The sequence below is a fragment of the Pungitius pungitius genome, chromosome 3 (genome assembly GCF_949316345.1).
Source record: "Pungitius pungitius chromosome 3, fPunPun2.1, whole genome shotgun sequence".
NCBI classification, from domain to species: Eukaryota; Metazoa; Chordata; class Actinopteri; order Perciformes; family Gasterosteidae; genus Pungitius; species Pungitius pungitius.
Window position 1 is genome coordinate 9,828,513 of NC_084902.1, and position 24,996 is coordinate 9,853,508.

The 24,996-nt window shown below is 45.0% G+C and overlaps 3 protein-coding genes across 6 annotated transcripts; 1 reads left to right on the top strand and 2 right to left on the bottom strand.

The window, feature by feature from the left end:
- Positions 1–130: 130 nt before the first annotated feature.
- itpkcb (inositol-trisphosphate 3-kinase Cb) lies at positions 131–14,379 on the bottom strand. The gene is made up of 8 exons (XM_037470556.2): positions 14,246–14,379; positions 11,839–13,061; positions 3,716–3,815; positions 3,423–3,636; positions 3,021–3,225; positions 2,383–2,484; positions 2,042–2,113; positions 131–1,880 (listed from the first exon to the last, which is right to left on the bottom strand). The coding sequence occupies exons 2-8, from the start codon at positions 12,892–12,894 to the stop codon at positions 1,671–1,673; spliced, it is 1,959 nt and encodes a 652-aa protein (XP_037326453.2). The 5' UTR covers positions 12,895–13,061; positions 14,246–14,379; the 3' UTR covers positions 131–1,670.
- A 506-nt stretch (positions 14,380–14,885) lies between these two features.
- On the top strand, positions 14,886–24,145 carry gfm1 (G elongation factor, mitochondrial 1). Its single transcript, XM_037470540.2, has 18 exons — positions 14,886–15,108; positions 15,243–15,395; positions 15,485–15,617; positions 15,903–16,107; positions 16,605–16,721; positions 16,909–17,059; positions 17,353–17,507; positions 17,605–17,689; positions 17,794–17,931; positions 18,173–18,274; positions 18,351–18,407; positions 18,503–18,640; positions 18,927–19,009; positions 22,017–22,179; positions 22,313–22,457; positions 22,560–22,720; positions 22,829–22,882; positions 23,177–24,145. Exons 1-18 carry the CDS (start codon positions 15,034–15,036, stop codon positions 23,306–23,308), a joined length of 2,247 nt encoding a protein of 748 aa, XP_037326437.1. The 5' UTR covers positions 14,886–15,033; the 3' UTR covers positions 23,309–24,145.
- lxn (latexin) lies at positions 19,051–23,954 on the bottom strand. 4 transcript variants are annotated; one of them, XM_037470581.2, is made up of 7 exons: positions 23,811–23,954; positions 20,978–21,139; positions 20,830–20,892; positions 20,395–20,569; positions 19,936–20,072; positions 19,640–19,702; positions 19,051–19,299 (listed from the first exon to the last, which is right to left on the bottom strand). In XM_037470581.2, exons 1-7 carry the CDS (start codon positions 23,952–23,954, stop codon positions 19,183–19,185), a joined length of 861 nt encoding a protein of 286 aa, XP_037326478.2. In that variant the 3' UTR covers positions 19,051–19,182. The 4 variants fall into 4 exon arrangements, with proteins under 4 accessions (XP_037326478.2, XP_037326468.2, XP_037326486.1 ...); XM_037470571.2 differs by having other exon boundaries at positions 20,978–21,142; XM_037470589.2 differs by lacking the exon at positions 23,811–23,954 and adding an exon at positions 21,399–21,516 and having other exon boundaries at positions 20,978–21,142.
- Positions 24,146–24,996: the final 851 nt, after the last annotated feature.

Below are 24,996 nucleotides of genomic sequence, written 5' to 3' on the forward strand. Positions count from 1 at the left end.
TCCTGGATAAAGCAGGGAATTCAATATCAATTTTCACGGGTCTACCTATGCATTGCAACTTAAAATACACTGCCTTTAAAAAATTTAAAAATGTGGTAATGAATCCAGTTTTCTACATGATAAAGCCACACATTATCGTTTTAAAAATATAGAGGATTATTTGGGCAAGGAAATATAATTCTTGTAAACCACAGATTACTTCTCTCTCCCAGTAGCTTTACTCTGAGGGAATCGAAAAAAAACAAATTCCTGAATTTGAAATATAATTTCCTGGAGTCGTCTGTTTGCCCAAACAGTGCTGCCGGGCACTGACAAACAACGCCTTGAACACTGGAGGTTGTTATTTTGTCCAACCTGTTGCATTCCAGTCAAGCGACGACACACGTGCTCATAAGCAGCGTGACTTAAAAGATCTAAAAATAACGCCTCTTTGTTAACGCTCCATCCTGCCAGATTCATCCCCTCAAACCGAGTGTTTAGTGACTTACAGCAACCTCCTCTAGTTTAAAAGGGACACACTTGTATTTGATTACGCATCATTGTTGACTCGCAAGACACATTTCAAATTTTCCAGTAAGACTTTACATAATCCTAAAGCATCCAGCACATTTAAATCAGGTCATTCCAGTTTCATGCCCTCGTTTCCACCAAGGCGTTGCTGTAAAACTCCCTGCAGATCACTAATCACAGAATGAATTGGTGAGAAATAAATGCATGCTTTAAATGTTTAAAAGTCTGCATCTGTAAACCCAGTACTTGACTGCTGCTTCCCATATTAAGACACACTTGATTTGTTCGATGGCTTCGAGAGGATCCATAGTGCAACAAATTCCAGACAAACATGGCCGCCGGGCTGCTTAAAGTACAGTTAAATGAGAAAAAGCAAAAGACTTCACTGCATCATCATACAAAAATCCAACCTTAGAAAACACTTAAAAAGTTAAATTTTGGGATTATATTGTAAAGCAGTTAATACGTGGGTGAACTCTTTGGAAGAAGAAATATCACGAGTCCACTGCACTGGAATGATGAAACAGCTTGTTCTTTAGAAATGATAGGCACGGACAAGTTAAGGAGGTTATACCAAGGCCCCAAAAAATGTTAATAAAAATGTATTTACACACTGAGTTATTACGTGGTCTGACCAGAGTTTTAGTGTTAAACATAAAAAAATGATCCATCACAAAAATAATTATCCCCGTTACCCACTGCTCCTGGAAGGCCTCGAGAAAAAGTTTCACGACCTCTTTGAGTCCAGTTCGTAGTTGTGCGAGTGCTGTGCGCAGCTCTGGCCAACAGGGGGAGGCGGTGAGGAAGACGAGGAGTCAGGTGGGCATCTTAAAGTGACTGCAGAGGTCTTTGAACTCAGACGGTACTCTCATTCCATGACACAAGAGTTGCCATTCTGCATTCATTTCTTTCTCTTCTACTCTTTGCCTCAATTGTTAACAAGCCATCTGTCCCCAAGTTCCACGAATGGAGCATAAGGCATGAAGTTGGCCTTTGGCATAATCCACTTAGCACTAGAAATCTTGTGCTTGACTTGATTCATCATCTCCTTAAAGCCGAAGGGATAAAAGACACTTGGATACCTTTTCAGTCTCAGTCTGTGCAATCTCTCCCCGATTGAGTATCTCTGGACCTCATGGTCTCATCCGAGTCTCGCCTTTTCACGATGTCTGAGGGAGCATAGAGCTGAGGATGTCTATGAGGTTGTCCAGGCCCCACAGGTAGCCGTCCTCCCTGTTGCCCTCCATCCAGGGAGTCCTGTGGTCCAGGGTGCGAGGCTCCGGCAGGGGGACTGTCTTCCCAAAGTCGATCATCCACACTCGGGCCTTCCCCGAGGCGTCGTGCACAAACAGCAGCGAGCTGCCCACGACCTGCCGCGCACAAACCGGAGGGACGGGAATGTTAAGCTCTACTTGCGCAATGGCGCTAATGGCAACACAACATCGGATAATCGTCAACTCGGCCAGACGGACATGGCCGACGAGTCGGTTTAGAAATTGCGAAAGCTTGAGTGCGTGTCGGTGTGTCTCACCTCGTGTGACCGGAAAAAGTGTGATTGCTCAAGGACGGATCGAAGTTCTTCCAACCGCAGCAGGTAGAGTTTCTAAGGAAAAGAGAAGAAATTGAGATATGTCAGAGAAAATGATCATAAATCTCTATTATTCTACTTATTTACAACTTGAGCCTAAAATAGATACTGCCAAATGCCAGCTAACTTAGTTTAGCATAGAAACAGGGTTGAAAGCGGTTGAAACACGTTGCTAGGTAACAAGCGAATGTCGTACTATTCCTTCAAAGAAGCTTATTTTACTTAATTTATTTTAAAGGGTAGCAGCAGCAGAAGTGGTAACATAGTAATTACTAGCCACTTACCAGAATCTGAGTGTTGCCAGCTACAAAGTCCTCCAAGGCCTGCATCACCTGCTCCCTGAGCTTTGTCTTCTTAAAGTTGGTGCTGCAAGTTCCGTCGGATTTCTGTAGAGGAGAGAAAAGATGTTTATTTTTCTATTTTGCCCTCCACAAGGAAAATAATCCAATCAACTAATTCATTTAAAGCTTCCATGTTCATTTCAGCTTCACATCCTGTTTCCTGCTGAGCCCTTGTATCAGTACCATCAGTACGTGTTCTACCTTTGATGCCTTTGAGGACGCGAGGAGAAACAACAACACAGCCACAGCTGGTTCAACTAGGAAGCCAAACTGCTGCTTTTTACTACTCACAGGTTCACAAGGCGTGCTGGTTGTTAGGTTGCACCAATAACTAACCGTTTGTTGGTGCAACCTAACAACCAGCCTTTTTGGATGTTTAAACGAACAAACAGGAAACAGGACTAACAGGGTTCGTTTTCCATTTCGTCTCCGGTGTGTGTGGTCCATGCAGTGATCAGAACCTTAAATATTTACTCCTGTTCATTGGTTTGCTTCTTTTAGAAACTATGTGTCCTCTCACTGGCACTAAGTAACACAGTCAGGCATGCTAACAGTGCTGCGTGTCCCGGATGACCTCTGACCTTAATGCCTTCAATGCGGAAGCCCAGCGTGGCTGTGGAGCTGAGGGTCTCCCTCCACTGCATGTATCTGGGTTTGAGGACTCCCTGCTGGGCTCTCTCCTGCTCAGTGGGGGCCCCGGGGTCCACTGCCACCATCTTCTCGTACATGTCCTTTCGCAATCGTGGACGCTCTCTGGCTTTCATCAGCTCTTCCTCCAAGTACGTCCTGAAAGGTGAAGGCTCGTCATTTTAGCTTCCTTTTTAGTCATTTGAATGATTTACGATATTTCCCCGCCTCTTTCTTTGCTCTTTTCTAAATGTCCTTTGTCTTAAGCATTTTTCATGGCTCACAATAATTCCACTGTCAGTATCTTTGAAAATTTGCTCACAACTACGCAACCATCATCCTGTGCCGAGTCTCACCTGCTGCCCATTTTACAGTCCATGATCGATGGCGAGTCAAAGTCAGCCAGCAGGTCATCCATCAGGTTATAGTCCTGCTCATCTCTCTGTACTATCCCGTAATAGCCGGGCACATACGGGCGCAGGGTGTCCTTCATCAGCTTCTGCAGGCACTGCTGCTCGCACTCGCAGTATCGCTTCAACAGGCGACCATACTCCCCAGCCTGGAAATTACCTTCAAACAGAGACAGACAGAATTAAACACAGACGGTGACATCATGCGCAGCGAAGCAGCGGTGGTGCAAACTGCATACCTGCGTGGCCAGCTAGTTGCACCCACGGGTAACGCTTCTTGAAGGACACGACGAAGGGGGACCAGTGAACCATGGTCTTCAATTTCTGCCAGGACTTATTCTGGAAGAAGAACGACAACGAGGAGCGTCATTGTCTTGATGCAGGAAGGCGTTGGTCTTCACACTAAGCTCTGACTAATCGGTGCGAGGACTTCTTTTCTGGTCACAATGAAGCAATGGGCTAAATACAGGCAAGAGAATGATTATTCATTAAAGGAAAACACACCCTGTGGTGCGCGCACACACACACTCACACTCATCTCTGTAGACATTGGACCGATCCTCCCCTTGGGGTAAGGCCAGGTGCACAACTTACATGAAAAAGTCCATTCATGAAACATTTACCAAAGCTACTCAGGCAGCGTCGTATAACAGAGCCTCACTGTCAGAAACTGCATGTGTGCGTTTGTGTGCGTGTGTGTAGTACAGTTATCTGTGTTTGGGAAACACCGGACCAAGGACAGCGCGCACCGGGGGGCTTTGACGTAAGCAATCTGAGAGGAACATGACATCGATTGACCAGAAAGGGTGTGTGGGAAATCCCAACAAAGCGACAGGCAGCGTAGGTTGGGAATGTGTGTGTGTGTGTGTACATCACGTTACTGACGATAGTTACTCTTGTCTCACATTTAAAGTCGTTCACATCATTCCTACAACTTTTGCAAATGAATGTTCAAGGTTCAGGAACAATTGAGTAACAAAAAAGGGTTAATTTGAGTAAATAAAACACGGGGCTATAATAATAAAACTAATCTGTTTTTATAACTAAATACCCTCTGTGAATGACTGTGCTGCACTTTGTCCGGTCTATCTCTGCCATGTTTACATGTCGGCTTATCTATGCTCTCCTAACATGCATTCTTTCCACAGCTGCTCTGATGAAACTCTGTCACAATAAAACCAAAAAAAAAGTCTTCATGCAACAAAAAGTGTCCCGTTTAGCCAAGAAGAAGAAGGGAAAACGGCATCCGTTTGAATTTAAGAGTGCCGTTTAGCAACTGAAAATGTGTCTCAATCAGCTTCCTGAATGCGAGGGATGGAGTCCTTCAAGTTACAAATGAACGAGCAGGTCTTTGGTTGTGAATATTTAGTGTTTTTAGGGGCTTTAACCAATTTTATTTTGTGAGTTATCTCGTTTTCTCATGACTGTGCTCTGTTGCTCTGACAGACACGCAATCCTCTTTAATAGAACAAATAGAGCACAAAAAATATCCCGAAGTTTAAAAAAAAAAAAAAAACGGAGCTAAATCCACCTTCAGACAGAACAGTAAAACTGTCTCCGGCGCTTGGCCTCCAAAGTGCTGCTGTAAGGGATAATTATGAAGCCCTTGTGAGAGGTTGATAACACAGGAGTCTATGAACTTAGCACTCAGCTGTGCCGGGGATTTAGCAGTGCAGCATTCTTTTAAACTCAACCATTTAGGTTCAAGCGGTTTGCTGCTCTGCGTGAAATCAAATTGAAGAGGTCTTTTTTTGTGGCTGCATTAAAATAAACTAGTTATTGGGAACAATCACAAGATGAACTGCCAAAAGAACGTCATTTCTTGCTGGCTGAACCCACCGCTTAGACTCATTTTGAGAAACCTCCAACGCTGTGGTGCAAAAACAGCCAATCTCCTTAATAACATCCGACTGTTGGCTAAACACAAACCGTGTTCACCCCCCAGACCGCTGCAGCCCGGGTGTGTTTCCACGGTGTTGGTTTCCTTTGTCCTCGCCGGGGGCGGGGGGAGGTTGACAGGCGAGAAAGGTGATGCAGAAACCCATAATCTCCATCCCTCTCCTTTCACTCTGATGCCATCGGGGGCTCTCTCCGTAATTGCTTCGAGCTGACAGCTCAATGCGTCCCCTCGCTGGGATCAAATGTGTCCCGCCCAAAGTGACCAGAGTTAGTGCTGCTAATGGACGCCTTCAATGCAGGTGATGACACGTGAAAGCCGGGACTGCCGTTTCATTTCAAACGGAGTAAAGCGTGCCTCTTCGTGCCGCACATCCCCGCATTTGAAAAAACCTTCTCTTTATATAACGTATTGAACACAGAGCTCGTGTCATTGCTCTGTGTTGTATAAGCTTCCTCTGCGTTCCCCAAAACTCGAGTTGTTTGTACGTCCTGCGCTTTAAATCAAATTGAAGTCACATTGCTGTACGCCTCCCTGCCGCTTCCTCTTAATTCAAATGTAATTAGTTTCTCCCCAAAGGCATTCACTTTTTTCCTTAACTTCATCACACTGCTCCCCCCCCCCCCCTCCCCCCCCTCATGTGGTCTGGTGTCTACATGTCTGCTGTCCACAATAATGTGTCTTTGCAGTGTCCCCTGCTCAACCCGGCCAGCACACACACACACACACACACACACACACACACACACACACACACACACACACACACACACACACACACACACACACACACACACACACACACACACACCGTTAAAAACACCTCCCACACAAAGAAGACCAACTTCAGCATATGCTCTATACTACCCTGTACTGAACTATATTTTATAATGTGCTATACTATACTGTAATGAACTGTACTATACTGTAATGTATATTGGAGGAACAAAGAGTAATTTAATAATAACAAAGTTATTACTTTACTTTTACATGTCATTTAGCTGACACTTTTATCCAAAGCGACAGTAATAATACTTGCAAGTTTATAGATATATATATATAATACATTTATTATATGTTACTATACACTATTAAGATGTTTAAACACACTAAGGAGGAGGCCAATTTATACATTTGGCTAAAACCATTGTGAATATTTAGTCTCCGATCACTGATAACAGTGGGGTTGAGACTCTCAGAATGAAGCATTCACTTTAGCCAGAGTGCATTGTTCAAGTCTCAGAAATCAACTGATTGCATAAAGCATGACGTGCCCGTCGTGCTTCTCAACCCGGATGGAGGGATGCTCGGTCACACGTGTACCAAACAACGCTCCCGTACTGTGAGAGCCACAATGGACAGGGATATCGATCACACATTCCGATGCCCAAACCGCCATGTGACATAATCTCCGTGACGTAAATCAAAATACGCCCGTCAGTCTGGCTCGCTGCCGCGGAACAACATGTCCCCGCGTTTCCCCTTTTCTCACCTGGCAGACGGAGCAGTAGTGGAGGAGGAGGCAGGCGCTGACACAAGCGCACACGGCACCGGAGACGAACCGGGAACGCAGCCAGCACAAAGCACGCCGCACCATCGGGCCCCCGGGCTCTCCGCGCCACCGGGGCCCCCGCGCCTCCACGTCGGCCTCGAGCTCCTTCAACCATCAACCTGCAGGCGCGTATTAGCGGGTCCGGGCCTGGACTCAGAGCTAATGCTCTCACTTATTCCAGGGGATTCCGCTGCGGTCTGTAAAGCCTTGCTGTACACGGAGGCGCTTGTTGCCTGGGAAATAATCCTCCCCCGGTAAAAAAAAAGAAGCTCACACTCATTTCTCGCACTGACCCCCTGCTCGCTCTCTACACCCTCTTTTTGTCATTTAAATTTACAGTAACTGTTTCAACACAAGAGTCACTCCTCCCTTCCTCTCGAAAAGCCTTTGTCAATATATGTTCTCTACAGCTCAAGCATGACCACCAACTAGAATCTAACACTTTTCCCTCACTTCTTCCCCCCTGCCTGAACCCCCCCCACCCCTCTGCTGCCTGATGACCCTTGTGTGGTGGTCTTCTCTGTCCCTTCCGTCCCAGCGTTGTTCACCCGTCTCTCTCGCTCTCTCTCTCTCTCTCTCCCCTCCCCTAATCCCCAGCAGGCCTACCCTGAGCCAATCTGCTGCCAGGTTCATGGGGGTAGGGACAACATGCTCGTCTTTTGTCTGCATGACAAATTCCTCGCCACTATGTAACGAACGGGTGTGTGTGTGTGTGTGTGTAGAACCTGTCAAGTGACCGTCATCAGCTACAGGAGTGACTACGTGTGCGTACAGTAAGGGTGTTTTCAGGTGTTGTCAGAGTTTTACCTTTAAAACCACATCCCTTTCCCTTGAGTCAAGGGGGCGTGGGTCTATATCAAATAATGTGTATTTTTTATGCACGAGTCTGCTGCTCCCTGGTTTTCAGTGATGAATCAGACAATTACTCATCACCACCATATAATGGAGTATTGATTTGTTATTTATCAAGGAAACATTCTCAATTTTGTATGGTTAAATCTTCTCAAGTATGATGACTTTGGCATTTTCTCCTCTAAATCACTGTCAATTAAAACTACAGAGTTTGGGACCGTTGCCCAGACAAACAAAAAAAGCTTTTCAACTATTTTTTTGATACATTTCACTGAGTGATGCATTAACTGAGTCTGACCAAATAATAAAACGGAATAACTTATAAATTATGACAATATCTTTATATCTAAATTCCATTTGTAATTTGCAGCCCTAACTTATATCAAAGCTCAAGTATCAACACGTCAACTTTCCCTAAAGCATGGACCAAGCGTCCGTTTAGAGCAGTGGTTCTCAACTGGTCTGGCTCCTGGACCCACCATCACCCCTTAATGACAAGCCGCGACCCAAATTGAGGAACATTCTCAACTTCTCAAATTTATTCAAAATCAAGTTCATAAGGTGAATTTGATATTTTGTATTCAGGATGTTTAATTATCCTAAAAACCCAATGTCTCCCTCATATCAGAACGGTTTGACCCAACCTGGCACACGCTGCTGAAAGCATGGACAGACGAGCCAGCAAAAATAACACACTCCGCTGCATTAAAAAAGTCCCTTCAAAATAAAATCACAGGATGAATTTTTTTGTGATTTTTTTTTATTTTTATTCTAATTTTTATTTTCCCATGCAAAGGCCCGGGACCCATTAAAAACAGCCCACTAGTGGGTCGCGACCCACCAGTTGAGAATCACTGGTTTAGAGCCAAGCGAATAGGCTTTTTAAAGGGTCAAATTATCGGTAAAACAAATTTAGTACAAATGTGAAAATACTTACACATTTACAACTCAGAGGAAAATAATGTACCTTTTACTCCAATACATTAATTTAATTATTTATTTTCTATCTAACGGCCCATTTAATGGCTACATTCAGCTACATGTCAACCAAGTGCAAAAGTAAATTGCCAGGTAGCGTGACAATAACCAAATGTTCACTAAACGAAGGGATCAGAATACCTACTGATTTTTACTGTGGAGTACATTTCTTTCCTTTTTTCTTCGCAGCATGGATTATGTGTATAAGGGGTGTGGGAGGGATGTGTGGGACTCTGTACAATGGGTGCCACGGAAAACAAGTCTGCAATTGTGGCTCATGTGAATAAGCACGCATAAATAAGAAGACTCATCAGCGATCGTGGGCCACGTGAACCAAGCTTCACTCCATCGTTTGTCTATGTTCAGTCCCCTTACACTCATTTTCCTCTTGTTTTCTGTTCCACTGCATTGCCTCTTAGGGTTTCGGGGCAAAATTAAAAAAGGTCGGAGAAAGAGTCTCATGATCTGATAATATATTGTGAAATGAAATTTGCAGTCATGGGTAGGAATTAACATGTAACATTCCATTAAAATGTCAGGGACATAGTCGATACTGTGTGTGTGTTTGTGTTTGTGAGAAAGAAAGATCAAGACATGAAGAGAAAAAAAAGTACCATATATGGCAACAATGTTGCCTAGCAACCGGCTCTGCCTTCAGCCCATTTTTCCATGACACGCACTGAACTACGAATGCGACGCGGCATCGCCGTGTACGTGTGTGTGTGTCTCTCTCTCTCTCTCTCTCTGAGTATGCATGTTTGAGCAAGTATCTGCTCACTTAACCGAGTGAACAGAATGTACCTTGCGCGTCTGGGTGATGAAAGCGGGGCTGCAGCTTTTTAAAGCCAATGACGACAAAAACACACACCGCCCTCATATTAATTACTGTGTGACAGAAAAATAAATAGACGGTAAGAGAGGTTGACTGTGAACACAACACACAGACCGGCGCGTTTGTGTTCGTTACAACAGCTGAAGCGCAACTCCTCGGATTGCTCATTTCCTGGCTGTCAGTGTAATGGCTGGGAAATGACTACGTCCACTGACCACTGCTAAAAATGATCATCACTGAAACTGGAAGCCAGTTCGTTGTGCTTATCATGTGGAGAAATGTGACCGAGAAACGTGTAGACGTATAGACTGATGCACCTGCTTATTGGTGCTTTCCCTAAAATTTTTGAGGCTTTCGATGAGTATTTTTCTGTAATGTGGAGAGAATGACGATGTGGGTAACCGGGCAAACAACAGAACAGCAAGAACCGTCCTTCAGGAAAATACTAAATGTATCCAAAATAAGACACTATATTATATAATATCAACCCCAACTCAAACACCCCGGATTCAACATCTTTCCTGTTTACATTTACTTCTTTACTCTATTTTATTACATTGTAAACTAAAGCTCTTGTGTTTTTCAGGTTGGACAAAACAACAATTTGAAACTGTCCCAGAGGACTCTATAAACGTTAATGGGTTTTTACTTTTTAATAGCTGGCAGAGTAATCAATAACAGTAATAATCTTGAATTGCAGCTCTCAAGGTTTGAAATGTCAAACAACTCTATGTATCATCTCTCTCTCTATATACCTTATATATATATAGTATATATATATATAATGGATACGACAATAATGAGGTCAGAATGGTTTTCAATCAGATAAGGCTATTAACTGGGTAATCTAATAATCTAACTTTCCGCTGTGACTCATCTCCGCTTTGTATTGTCAGACTTTCCGTGTCTAGACCCTTTGTATTTCCTTGAGACTCGACCTTTACGGTTTTAGGACCCTCGTTTTAAAAGAGATGAATAAAAGTCGGGCGGGGTGGTCTCAGGTCGATTAGCATGTCTGTGTTGGTAGATCTGCTCTTCTCTGCATGAGCGAGCAGATGTTGGACCGTCTCATTGTTACTCGGATGTATGCGCGAGGACGCGGCAAACACCTCTTCAGTGCTCCATATGCTAAACAGATCCCGCAGACGCCATTGTGCTTTGTATGACAATTAAGACGGAACAGAGGGGGGAAAAAACGCCAAAGATGAACCTCTTTTCTTAAGTTTCTTCACTTCAGCATCAGACTCACTCAGTAAAGATGTACTAATGTAACATGAAGTTTAAATATTAGGATGGATGAAAGTTAAACTTGATTGTAAGCGCTTTCTGTGGGTCATGTCATCACTTTATTTTTAGATTTATGCTTTCCGCTTTCTGCTGTTATTATCTTTTTTTAATTACTAGCTATACAACCTTTGTGTTCACTGGAGCACACCCACTCTGACACACTTGTCTTCTACAACCATATATCAGTTAATAGTCATCGATAAAAGGCATTTTTCCTCCATTTATCCATCTCTAGAAAACAGCCTTGAAAGGTTGATAGCTGACGCTTGATGACTTGAAGGACTTGGAGGGTGAAACACTGCATCCTACTTTAAAGCTTTAAACAGCGTTTCATGCCTGGGGGAGAGGAACCCCCTCAGCATCTGGAGCCTTAAATGTCGGCGTCCAGGGAGCTGTGCTGGCATGCTTGTTCAAGTAACTGTAAAGTGCAAATCCCCTGTGAGCACGAGCCACAGGAGTACAGGGACGCAGAGGTGGGGGTTGGAGATAAGAGGCAGTTTCCTTGTCTAGGTTTTAAATGTGTTAGTCTCATTTCATTATCAGTGTGTGCGCTGTGCTGCAGTAATTTGCACAGCAGCACTTCAATGATCGTGAGAGTTAACCTTAAAATCGACGCCTGATGATTTGATCCAAATCAGTGGGATGCAACAACATCTGGAAGCCCATCAGAGTGCATGGTGGGGCTGTGCACACAATGAACAGTGTGTGTTCATGCTCCAAGGCGTGTTGACCTGCAAGTGTTCAGGTGTGTGTACTTGCAGTCCTCTCTACTCTATTGTTCTTGTGGCTGTGCGGTAATTGTACACCTGTTCAGTTGATGCATGACTGCCATGGGACATTGTGCAATGCTTTCATTCCTGGTAACCACGGCACTAAAACCTCTTAAAGAGTGTGCAGCTCGCATTTCATAATGTGATAGCTGGATGATTACCGACGGTTTCCAACAAAAGTCAAAGGCACTCACCCCTGTCCCGTCGTCGGGGCTGCACATGGACCGGGCCGGAGACAGGCTGGACTCGATGTCGCTCCCGGTGAAGTCGTCCTCGGACTCCTCGAAGGACGAGGCGGAGGACAGGCCGATGGAGGAGGAGTTGGACAGCTTCCTCAGGGAGCGCATCAGCGCGGGGGATCCTCCGCAGCCGCTGTCCGAGCAGGGGGATTCGTCGTCGGGGTGAAGGTCCAGACACGAGCCGCCGCCACCGAGCTCCGACCGCACGGTGGTCAGCTCCGGGGGAGGGCTTGGGTCTCGGGTTATGATGAGCTTCGGTATGGGTCTTGGGAAACTTTGGCCTTCTGGGGGACCATGCGGGGGCCAATCGGAGTCCTCTAGGGGCTCGATCTGCGTCGGACAAAGCTTGCTCTGGTCCCCGGTTCCGCCGGGTCCACGTGAAGCGTCACGTTTCGTCATTTCACCCGCGGCGCCCGTTATCAGTTCGCGATCCAAAGCGCCCGAGCTCGGAGCCCGCGGACCCTCAGACAACGCATGGCGACCCCGCTCGGAGCCCCCCCGCGGCGGCAGGTCTTTCATGGCCCTCGTCGTGGGAGCCGGGGCATTGTCTTCTCGCCGGGATGTCCGCTCCTCGCCGCTCGTGGCGCGGACTTCATCGGACGATCCCGCCGCTGCGTCCTGCGGGTTCACGGCGTGCTGAACAGCGTCAACATGATCACCTCGGGCGGGCGGGGACTCGGGAGGACCTCGGGGTGCTCGAAGCTCCTCCACCGCAGAAACCCTGTCGTCCCTCGGCAACTTTCCTGCTCTGCGATCGCTGTGCGTTGCTCGGTCTCTGGGGTCGTTTCCGCGACCTGAATCCGCTTCTGTCGGGCTGGAGTCTCGCTTTCTCCTTCCTAGACACGATAGCACTTTATTTTTCATCTGATTCCCGTTAATCTGGCCGGTCCGACGCTTCTCTCCGCTCCTAAACCTGCAGATCCGGAGTCGCTGGGTTGTTTCGTCCGCTTTCCATTTCGCTCCGTCTGGAATGTCTGCGGTGCGCAAAGCAGCGGAGCGAGTTTGTCCCATCCTGCCTGCCGTAGTAGTAACTGTGCTCCAGACACACCCTCAGTGGTTGAATTTTTTAAAAAGCGCCCTACCCTACGCACAGTAACCCATTACTAATACGAACATGTATCGAGCCTGGGGGGAAATCTAAATTGTTCCAACCCCCTTTTGTGCAGCGTTGTGCAGATCTGTGGGAACAAACAGATGATGAATGATGTGGCACACACATGCATGAGTAATAAAATGAAACACCCCCTTGCATTTCAAAACATTAACAGGATCACTAATACTATAATTAACAGATAAAAGTGCCTTTGATAGACCCAGTAAACACTAACTGTCATTAAGGCGTGTTAAGGCTAATACATCTCTGGTTGATCAGTTTTGAAAATGTCAGATATCTGTTCCAGGACTGGGGAGGGCGAGTCAGATTAACTGCACAAACACTGAGAGTATATAATATGACACGAGGAGTGATTTAAATACGACAATATAACAATTGGTTGTAAATTATGTCAGGTTTCAGGGAGTATCGGGCTGCGTTTCACGTGTAGGAGTGATACCGCCCTCCTGTGTCTAGATACGGCACTTTCATGTGGACTCCAAAGGGTATTTTTTTTAAATAACTTAAGAAAAGAAATGGTGAAGGATGAAATCCTCTATGCATCAGTCATGTATTCCACGCGACTGACTTTTCCCACACTTTCCTCGGCAATATTTTCCACAAGATTGCTGTGTTTTGGCTTATTAAAAGACACTACAGTCACCTTGTAAGGAATGAATGCTCACAGAAAGGAAACATGACAGGAAGAACAACGGAAAGAACACCTCATATTGCACCACACACACTTTTGAGTACATTCTTGTGTAATCAGAATCTGACATAAAGATACACAATGACTCAGATGGGGAGGGACGACTGAGAGTATGCTGACTCTCAGTTGAACCTTTTAAACAGACACAATCAAACAGTGATGCATACTTCATAAGAGGATAGTCACTCCTTGACAAACATTAATCTGTTAAAAAAAGTGTCATGACAGTCAAATCCAAGAATCACTCATGCACAGTCAATATTCTATATGTGTGTAATCTCCAGCCACTATGCACGGTGGAAAAGCACGTTTCTCAAACATAATGCCTGTTGGTCCGATCTATTAACATACGTGTATTCATTTATTTAAGTTCCCAAGGGCTGCTCACGAAGAGATCGTTCTCTTTTGCTTCCTCAATGCTTACATTTAGTGATTTAACAAAATGTGAGACACAAAAATGTAGCTTCATGACGTCTGAAAGCTGACTTTAAACTGGCAGAAAGTACAAATCTAGCTGTATTCTGGTAGCACATCGAAACATACGAGTAGAAACGTACCGGACTGGTCCCGAATTTCTCCTCCGGTGTGTGTGAGAAGCAGCTGTTAGAGGCTGACAGAGATGAGGAGGTTTTTAACCTCAGAGCAGGATCGTGTGCATGTGTGTGTGTGTGTGTGTGTGTGTGTGTGTGTTCGTGCGTTTGGCGTGAAAGCGGAAACGCTCGTCAAAACGGGGCCAGCGAAAGTTAAACTTTACAAACAGACACATGGTACTGCGAGCGACAAGATACAGCATAGACAAGTGCTGCCTTCACTACACCTGGGAATTAATCATAGTATCACGCATAGTCTCACGAAAAAAACATTATATCTTTATTAGGGATCCTTTATTTGTTAATACATATAATTGCTATATTGACAGTTTATTAAAGTATTACTGATATGTTTTTCATTTTTGTGCTTGAAAAGATAAATTAATAAATAAAGGAGTGATATATTTACCAATTGTCCTTGAAAGCAGCACGTGGCTATTCACCATTCCCGTCTTTCGTTGGAGTTTGTGCTTTGATGTGACTTGTATGTGACGTTTATCCTCAAACACAATAATAATTACTACATCAAACACACACACACAAAAAATAATTTCCCTCGATCGTTACTTTGCTTCTATTTTCAAAGCGACGCAAACATTTGCACTATTGTCCCATCTGAGTCTCCGTAGATGCGGAAGTCGCGTTTCACAACCATCAGGGCCCCGGCGTGACATTCACCGGGTTGTCGAAATCAGGGGTTGCATAAAGAAGGAGCAATACGACCACCCTTTGCTCGACCAAGCAGTGTTATCAAAATGAGACTATTAAAAGCGGGGTTGTGTTTTGCAAAAACGCCTCTTTTGTCTCTAGGAAGCGTCACTCTTAAAAAGGTAACGTTGGGTCACCATAGGTCTCTGCCTTTGACTCCCCGACCTGCTCTGCCATCAGCCCTTTTGCATTTCACAATCACTAAACAGACAGAGGGGGGGTTGCATATCGACCTCACTCTGTTTCGTCCTTACAGGTGCTCATCAACAGCTGTCGGACATGCTCCTCCGGTATCTTCCCCAACGAGAGGATCCGCAACATCGGGATCTCCGCTCACATCGACTCGGGGAAGACCACCCTGACCGAGCGTGTGCTCTTCTACACCGGCAAAATAGCACACATCCACGAGGTGAGCCCCGCCCGTGATGTCAGGTGATGTTCACGGGGAAATGGCGGTGTGCCTTCACGCGCTGTTTCCCCCTCCTCCGTGGTGTGCAGGTGAAGGGGAAGGACGGCGTCGGGGCCACCATGGACTCCATGGAGCTGGAGAGACAGAGAGGCATCACCATCCAGTCCGCTGCTACGTACACCGTGTGGAAGGATCACAACATAAACATCATTGACACACCAGGTATTTGATTTGGCTCTATTGGTTTAATCTGGAACCACAGATCTTAGATCTTATTATGGCTCAAGCTTAAAAAAATATATATATTATGATGCAACTTAAAGGCACTGCATGCTTTCTGATGCAAATCTAGTGTTAAATCCTTTGCCAAACCATTTATGTGCTTGTGAAAAAGGTTGTCAACAGGGTTGGCCCCGCTGAAAGGTCCAAAATCATGAAGCTTTACCAGCATTAAGACTGCACCTCAAAAGTATCTCTAAAGATTGCTCTTCCACGTTGTTGCTCCAGGTCACGTGGACTTCACCATCGAAGTGGAGCGAGCGCTGCGGGTGCTGGACGGGGCCGTGCTGGTCCTGTGTGCGGTGGGGGGGGTCCAGTGTCAGACCATGACCGTGAACAGACAGATGAAGCGCTACAACGTCCCCTTCCTCACCTTCATCAACAAGCTGGACCGCACAGGCGCCAACCCCAGCCGAGCCCTGCAGCAGATGAGGTAAGTCACACACTCACAGTAATCCCATGCGTACATACCAGAGTGCTGCTGATCAGGGACACATGAGAATCATCATTAAATAATCACTTAATGCCTCCAATCAATTCTTTTTAGTCATCAAAACAATATGGTCTAATCACGAGCTATGTGTGCCAAATCGATTCTGTATCATTCAAAGTTTTGATGATTGTGTAAATCCCTGATCAGGGATCAAGGTATATTGGCTCAATAGTGTTTAAATGTGAGTTCTACATTAATCCAGTATGCCTGTCTTGGATTTTTGCCGCATTGGTTGTTTTAAATAAACAAACATAGACGAGGGTGTTTAAAGAAAAAAAAATGAGAAGGCAGACTCGCTGCAGCTGTATTTTTTATGATACACACGGCAACAGGTTGAAGCTCAATACCTCTATTTTTTTTTTTTTTTTTTACTTCCCACAAGATCATCATTCGACCAACAATGTTGTCATCGGCTGTGGTTTCTCTTTCCACTTCAGAACCAAGCTGAACCACAACGCAGCCTTCGTGAGCATCCCCATCGGCCTGGAGGGGAACATACGAGGCATCATTGACCTGGTAGAGGAGCGGAGCATGTACTTCGATGGACCGTTTGGGTGAGGGATTGCTCCTGTAGCAGCGAGAATAGTTTACACCACACTAACGGGCCTGATTACCGACAGCGTGGCTTCAGTAGAACTATAAGATCCACAGGCTGCAGGGGTCAACGATCATCCCAGTTTCACAATGTCAGAGATTCTGTTGCTCAACCATATGATTCAAACGGCTCTCTCCTCCTTGCAGTCAAACTATCCGCTATGATGAGATCCCGGCAGATTTCCGCGCCGAGGCGGCAGGTCGGAGGCAGGAGCTGGTGGAGTGCGTGGCCAACGCCGATGAAATGTTGGGAGAGATGTTTTTGGAGGAAAAGGTTCCAACCAATGAAGACCTGAAGGTTTGTGTGTATATAAAAGAGAGCGCACACTCTGGACATCTGAGTCATAACAAGGCCTTCAGCCTTCCTATTATTCTGTAAAATCACTCAAACTATGAGTAAGTTTCTAAAATAAGTTTCATAATAATTTAATTGACGAGTAACTGACACTAAAGCAACGGGGGCCAGTTGTAAATGATCGACTAATCGTACGACATGACGTCAGCCCATTTCCTTGCATTTTTGTTGACGTGAGCGCTAAGTGTAAATGATGAGTAAAACACGGTGTCCCGTGCGGCTTTACCGTCTTCCAGGCAGCAATCCGCAGGGCCACGGTGCAGCGTCTCTTCACGCCGGTGCTGGTGGGCACGGCGCTGAAGAACAAGGGCGTCCAGCCGCTACTGGACGCTGTCCTGGATTACCTGCCTACTCCCACTGAAGTCAAAAACTACGCTATCCTCAATGACGAGTGAGTGTGGACCACACTACAATATAAAGATGTATCATTTTTTTTCTACACGCGGTGTGTTTGTGCGCTAATGTCAGTGGGTTTTTCACCTGATTAGACTTGTCAGTGAAGCATCAAAGATAGAAATGGACCCAACAAGAGACTCCACCAACCCGTATGTCGGTCTGGCCTTCAAACTAGAGGTAAAATAATACTCTGTATCTTTTTTACTTTTTTAAAAAATAACTTTGTTTAAGAGAGACGTTCTAATCCGTCACGCTTTGTTGTTTCCTGTGGTGATTGTCAGGCGGGGAGGTTCGGTCAGCTGACGTATGTGCGGGTGTACCAGGGCTGTCTAAAGAAGGGCGAGTACATCTACAACACACGCACGGGCAAGAAGGTCAGAGTCCAGAGGCTCGTGCGTCTTCACGCCGACCAGATGGAGGTGAGAAACGAAATGTCGTAGGTCACAGTTTTCCATTTGTGGTTTTTACTGCAAAGGTCATATATTTGGGTTCCTCTTTTGGCATCAGTGAAGTATGCAGATAACAACCACATCCCCTCTTACACAATCTTTCTTGCATCAAAACAAGACATGAAATGGTTTCACATTTAGCTCTAGACATCAGTAAATAATGGGGTAATGAACATCTTGTCCTCTTTGTTTCCATCCATGCTGTCTTCAGGATGTGGATGAGGTTTACGCAGGAGATATTTGTGCTCTGTTTGGGATTGACTGTGCCAGCGGAGACACCTTCACATCCAGGGCCAGCTCTAACCTCTCCATGGTGAACAACTTCTCCAGCTTTTTTCACAAGATATGAGGAGAATGTTGTGCTCATTTTTAATCCACTTGTCCCGCAGGAGTCCATTCACGTCCCGGAGCCTGTGATTTCTATGTCAATGAAGCCAGCCAACAAGGTAAAATAAAGTAGTTTGTATTTACCCATACATACTGTCTAAGTTGCATCTATGGACTCTTTAATCGCTCGTCTTGGCCTCCTGGCTCTGTACAGACGGACCTGGACAAATTCTCCAAAGGTATCAACCGTTTCACCAGAGAAGACCCCACTTTTAGAGTTCATTTTGACACCGAGAGCAAAGAAACCATCATCTCAGGAATGGGAGAGCTGCATCTTGAAATCTACTCACAGGTACCAGACGAGGTTCTGCACGTTTTACACAAGATGACCATAAGTTAGACGCGTTATACATCAATAATGATTTATTGAGATCTGGATCGTTTCATAACAAAAAGCGAATTAATAAGATACATTTTTGCAAAAACGTTTCTGTAGATGATTAAATGAGACGTTGCTGCTCAACAAACTAAATGCTCCTGAGCTTCATTGTGAGCTCTCCAGACTTAATGAAATCATCTTATGTTTGAATCAATTGTCTATTATAATGAGCGTTGTCTCTTTTTGTTTGTTGTTTCAGAGGATGGAGAGGGAATACAACTGTCCCTGTGTGATGGGAAAGCCCAAAGTAGCTTTCAGAGAGACGATCACCAGCCCTGTACAGTAAGTGCTGATCTTTTGACAAACAGAGAGAACACCAGGCACTGTATTAATGGTTTATTTGGACTAAAATATATTACCAAAACTACTGCAAATGTAGCAGAATATAAGGATATCTTCATGCTGCGATATTTGACTCCGAGATGGGAGCATCACAACGTTGTGTTGAAAGCAGTTTAGTTTGTGTTTGGAGGGACTTTACAATCATGGCAGTGTGGCAGCTTTTCCATTTGCAGGACTTTAACTCCGTCTGCAGGAGACCAGGTGAACAGCAGCTTCCAGTGAATGATTTCCTTACAAAAACAAAAGAAACGATAGTCGGAATAAAAATAGTATGAAATCACCAAATGGGGTCAGTTTACTGTCAAAAGTACTGATGTCCGCTGCTTTAACAACTTATTCTGATAAACAATTAATGCTTATGGCTATTCATAAAGGAAAAACTGCAAACATTTAGCATTGACAACCAAAAGCTTAGTTTGTTACACATTAGTCTAAATAAGACATCTAGTTTGGTTAAGAGAGATGCTTTCCTTAGTCTTTTAGAGATTAAGAAATACATTTAAAGAGCTGATCATTTTAATTGTTGATATTATCACTGTAGTATAGTTGAACATTTGGATAAGAGGTTACCTGAGACACCATCTCATGCAGCAGTACGCGACAGTCAAACTTCAGCTGTTGGTTGTCCGTGGCCTGCAGTCAAATGAGAGAAATCCCGTCAAACACAAAAGCTCCTCACCGGTTGGTTTGTGAAGCTTCATCTTCTGCCAAAGTTTGTTTGGTCTGCCTTTTAGTCTCCCAGAGAGGGGTCTATGGGAGACTATGCGTTACTATTACAGTAACTAGATTCTGCAATTTTCATCATCTCCCCCTCTACCCACTCAAAGATGCATAAGCTGACCCAACGACGGAGAGAAGGAGCCTACCAGCTGGGCGATGCTGGCTACCTGAGCCATGTTGTACAGAGTGTTTTCAGTGGATTCGTTGAGCATGACGAAGCTGGAGGCCACGATGCCGAGGTGCCAGAGGGGCTGGTTCTCGGGCTCAATGTGACCGTAGCTGTCTGTTGGTCAGAATGTCAGGAAGTTAGTTTGTAGTAGGAGTGGTGCTCGATTGTACAACATATATTCAGTACCAGTCAAATGTCTGTACACTTTCTAATGACTGGTACTGTGCATGACCTGTGTGAGCTCATAATGAACAGGATGTTACACCATCAGGGTTCATAAGGTCAGCCATTTGTGATCTCCAGAACATGCAACAAAAAAACAACAGTATATTGAAATCCCATAAATGCTGCAATTTCACCCTGCCGGTTGGGCAATATGTGACTGCGTCATTTGAGGAGATGGGTGCAGAGGTCAGAAGTATTTTCTTGTACATACCAGGTAGATTTTGTGCTGACAGCAGGCTTTGGTTCATTTGATACTTTTGGAACAAGGCTTCCTCCTGCGCTTTAGTGCTGATTTTAAGCAGCTCCTCACACGAGACCTGGACCTGAGACGACCGCTGCTCTCCTGCTCCCGGAAACAAAACCTCTGCCGAGCATTTCTCTGTAGTCTAGCAAAAAGAGAAAAGATGACAGTGGAGGTAGTGTACAGAGCATAGAGGCTAACTAGTGAGTCAGGGTTTCGCCTGGACCAGCAAAGTTAAAACTTGTCAAACCTGCCCTTTGAAAAGACAGATTATTTACTTTACTGAGAGCTGCTTAAAATATCTTTCCGTAAATATCTACCATTGAATCTTGAATTGCATTAAGTTAAACATGCCTGTATCCGACACATGTGTAACTCACTGTGCGATGAATAATCGTGGCTTACATTGTTGATGATCTCCTGCACGGAGATCTCCAGCTGGTACTTTCTCCCGGAGTCTGCCGCATCCTAACAGAAGTCAGAAATGACCACAGTTGACGGAAGTGAAAAAGTCACCGTTAACCAGACTACAACCGTTAACAGTTCAGCCGACCTCTGCGGTGCCACTGTGGACCCTGTGCAGCCCGAACAGCCTGAAGGGCGAGCCGTACTGGGTGTTGAGGTAGTGTTGGACCACTTTGGCGGCCCTCTGAGCCGGGTAGTGATCGGGATTCAGCTCGCCAGTCGCCATCACATCCTCTTCCACTGACACTTTCTGCTGTTATTTCAAAGAAAAGGGAAAGACGGTGAGAGAGTTCAAAGTGAAGCTGCAGGGATAGGCCTCTAACCCCTGAAGGACTTTGACCCTGAGGTTTCAGCAGGGTGGAGCTCTCCGTCTCGGGTCGGCTCATGTCCACACAGGGAAGCATTCAGACACCAGGGGAACATCCATTGTGTCAGAAACGGAAAGCAAAGAAGTAGAAGTCTAAAGTACAGGATGAAGCCAAAATAAACAAATAAAAGTCTGCTCTTGCCTGTGACTGAAGTTTCTGCAGCTGTTACTTCGGTAGGTGGAAACGTACCCGTCTGCTGCTCTCGTGCAAGTGGAAAGATCACTTCCTCTTACACCAGGAGTGAGGGAGGACTAGCCCCTTCTTAAAGAGACAGCGACTGATTTTAGCTGCCTTTTGAATCGACTTTACAAATGTGGATTAGTCAGATTTGAGGGCGCAGGCCGCCTCGGTTTTCCACCCCCCCCCCCCCCCGTGGCCTTTCCCGTGTGCTGATTGCATATAATGTTTGCTTGGCTATAAATATTTGCTGATTTAGACACAAAGTGCTTTCGATTAGAATCACTGACTGCACTGACCGGATATTTTAATCACAATATAAACGACATATTTATTGCATATTAGTGTTACGCCAACTTGAACACGATTTTATGACTTCTGCTAAATTGTCAGTGTAGACTGACCTGGCCAGAGATCTTCTTCACTTACACATGTCATATTTATATATATTTTTTATCCTAGTAATGGTCATGCCTCCATGCATGGTGTTTATTTTGACTCATGTACTTGGTGAAAATTGTAATTATGGGTTTTTGTTTGCAGCCACCCAAGTTCCGTGTTTTTACTGACTTCTTTCGTCAGGTTTGACTTCACGCACAAGAAGCAGAGCGGCGGCTCGGGCCAGTACGGTAAAGTCATCGGCGTCCTTGAGCCTCTTGAGCCAGAGCATCACACAAAGCTGGAGTTTGAAGACCAGACTGTTGGAACCAACGTCCCGAAGCAGTTTGTACCCGCTGTTGAAAAGGTAAGTCGCCCCTTAAATGTGATGATGTCGCAATGAGAGAAGCGCTACATGGATGTTTAGCTTAGAAATGTGATGTTTGACATGAACGCCTTGATTGCTCTGTCAACGCTCGTTTATTCCCTTCCTGCCGCAGGGCTTCAGGGAGGCCTGCGAGAAGGGTCCCCTGAGCGGGCACAAGATCTCGGGAGTCAGGTTCATCCTGGAAGACGGCGCCAATCACATGGTGGACTCCAACGAGATCTCCTTCATCCGGGCAGGAGAGGGCGCTCTAAAACAAGGTGAGGCTTTCGCTGTGAGCCTCCTGTCCTCCATTCAGATCTGACCGCACACCCGTTGTTCTCGGCACGCGTCCACAACCGCTTTCCATTCGCTCTTCTCAGCTATGGAAAAGGCCCACACGGCCATCCTGGAGCCAATCATGTCCGTGGAAATCGTGGCACCGCAGGAGTTTCAGGGGACCGTCATTGCTGGTGTGAACCGGCGGCACGGTGTCATCACAGGACAGGACGGCGCCGAGGATTTCTTCACGCTGTACGCTGATGTGAGTCCAGCTGGTGAATCATTCCCGCACAGCATGCGCCTGCAGCCTCGCGGCCTTGGGCCCAGCATCACTAGTATTCAACTCATTTCAGCCCGTTTCTTCCAACAGGTTCCCCTGAACGATATGTTTGGTTACTCCACAGAACTACGCTCTGGTACTGAAGTAAGTTAAACCTCCACATCCAGGTCTAATAAAAATTAATGCAAAGTAAACTCCTGTATTCATAAAATCAACCCTGCTGACAATCACATTTAGTTTCCTCAATAGAGACCTTATACATTTTGTATTTGCATATCTACCTTGGATTATTAATTCTAGCATCTTTTAAATTAAATTAAAGGCAATTCAAGGAATTTGGCCCTTTTTGATTGTTAGTGGTTCCATTCAAATGCAAAACAACTGCCATAATATATTATAATTTCAAAAACTAACATCCTCCATCTACTGCATGTTCAGGGAAAAGGGGAGTACACCATGGAGTTCAGCAGATACCAGCCCTGTCTGCCAGCCTCACAAGAGGAACTCATCCACAAATACTTGGAGGCGACAGGACAGCTGCCTGCAAAGAAGAACAAGTGGAAGGCCTAAAAACCGCTAGATTTACCCAAATGTATACTTCTGGACTTTGACCACGTCCCTCATCCTCCCTGCCCATCATCATCATCATCATCATCATCATCATCATCGGTGATGCAACAATAAGGCTTTTATTTGTGGAACCACGAAGAACTAGTTTTGTAGTTTGTAGTTCTCCCTTTTGTCTGACCCCTGTAGAAAAAAACTATTTATTACTTTGATTTTAGCAGCATTTGATCTTGTTACGGAGCAACAATGTGTTTTGACTGGAGCTTATAATGGCTTTTGTACTATGTACAGAATGGTCATGATGTAATAATGACAGCAACAAAGATTTATATATATATATACACACAACCATCTTTTAAAGGGTAGTTCGTGCAGACCATTTATGTCTCAACAACAAACATCTGATTCTTCTTGTTCAGCAGCATTCTGTGTAGCAATTTGTGGATATTTCACATTAACAATGCAGTTTAAGACTGAACTCCAGGAAAAAAAACAAGCTCCTCACCCATCCAGAGATCTCCGTTTCCTCCACTACGCTGTTGGGATGAGCCGTCGCGTCCGCAGCGTCGGCTGCAGGCGAGGTCGTCCCACTGGGGCTCCCAGTTACCCCAGTTAACACAGCCAGAACAATGATGATCCTCAGACTCATTGCAGGAGGCCGTAACACAACAATGCTGGAGAAAAGGGGGAAAAAACCACTTCTGTGAACGACTGCGGGAAGAGAAATGTGCCTCCTGTCAGTGGGGCGTTTATGTAACAGGAGGTGGGAGCAGAAAGTAGAGACTGTCCAGATCATTCTGTTTATTTCTTCCCCTCTTATCTAAACAAACTGCTCCACCATATCTTGTTCTGTACTTTGTTGTCTCTCGTGCAACTTACTCAAGCTGCCAGGCCCTGCGTGTTTCAACAGCCTAATGAGAAGACCTGATAAGTTTAGGAACAGTTACCCGATTAGAGGAGTTGTTTACTCTGTGAGCTTGATGGGTTGCAGCCTTGACTGGTCCGCAGTGTGCCAAAAAGTAAGTAGGAGGATGCTCAGTCAGCAAAATTAAATGTTGTGGCGATTTGGAATAGCTAAGATGCAAAATCTGCACAATTCAAGATTATAAAGGAACGTTGTGAAAAGTGGGCTTATCACAGGAAAACATGACCACCTCTGTATTTTAATCATTTCTTATTTTGTTGAGAGCTCGTGGACCACAGACTGATACATACGTAACTGAGGCTCATTGTGCTCGGCTGTATCTCAATATTAGGTTTTGTGTTTTGTTTGAAAAAAATGTTTCGATTGATGCATTTTGGTAAAGAGATTCGTTGTGTGGGATATTGTAACGTTATGTTAACCTGTCAGAAGCTGATTGTGGAACATAAACCATAATCATTGCTAAAATACTCCCATAGAATCCTGATTCTCTTAAAATAGCTTAAATAGACCATTGCTTTTGACGTCTGTCATTAAATTGCCAAAATAGTTTGAAAAGGAAACATGTCATGTAGGAATATTTTAATGACGCTTAATGTGTTCTTAAAAGTGACAAGTGATCAAAACAAATTTCATTGTTGCAGCTTCGCACTGTGCTGCAGTGAAAGTAACAGAAATCAACTGAATAACGCTACATAACTACAATAATAACAATATAGTGTGAAAATGTTCTGTCATGAATGGACATACTTAATGAAACCTCTACAAT

Excerpts from the sequence above, each read along its gene's own strand:
- itpkcb (XM_037470556.2), bottom strand. The coding sequence starts at position 12,894 with ATGGGACAAACTCGCTCCGCTGCTTTGCGCACCGCAGACATTCCAGAC. Across the intron at positions 3,637-3,715 it reads GCAACTAGCTGGCCACGCAG|GTAATTTCCAGGCTGGGGAG; the intron begins GTATGCAGTTTG and ends CTCTGTTTGAAG. Across the intron at positions 2,485-3,020 it reads TCCGCATTGAAGGCATTAAG|AAATCCGACGGAACTTGCAG; the intron begins GTCAGAGGTCAT and ends TCTCCTCTACAG.
- gfm1 (XM_037470540.2), top strand. The coding sequence starts at position 15,034 with ATGAGACTATTAAAAGCGGGGTTGTGTTTTGCAAAAACGCCTCTTTTG. Across the intron at positions 18,408-18,502 it reads CAATGAAGCCAGCCAACAAG|ACGGACCTGGACAAATTCTC; the intron begins GTAAAATAAAGT and ends GGCTCTGTACAG. Across the intron at positions 18,641-18,926 it reads ATCTTGAAATCTACTCACAG|AGGATGGAGAGGGAATACAA; the intron begins GTACCAGACGAG and ends TTGTTGTTTCAG.
- lxn (XM_037470571.2), bottom strand. The coding sequence starts at position 23,954 with ATGAGTCTGAGGATCATCATTGTTCTGGCTGTGTTAACTGGGGTAACT. Across the intron at positions 21,143-23,810 it reads AAACGGAGATCTCTGGATGG|CAGAAAGTGTCAGTGGAAGA; the intron begins GTGAGGAGCTTG and ends TTGAAATAACAG. Across the intron at positions 20,893-20,977 it reads TCCACAGTGGCACCGCAGAG|GATGCGGCAGACTCCGGGAG; the intron begins GTCGGCTGAACT and ends GACTTCTGTTAG.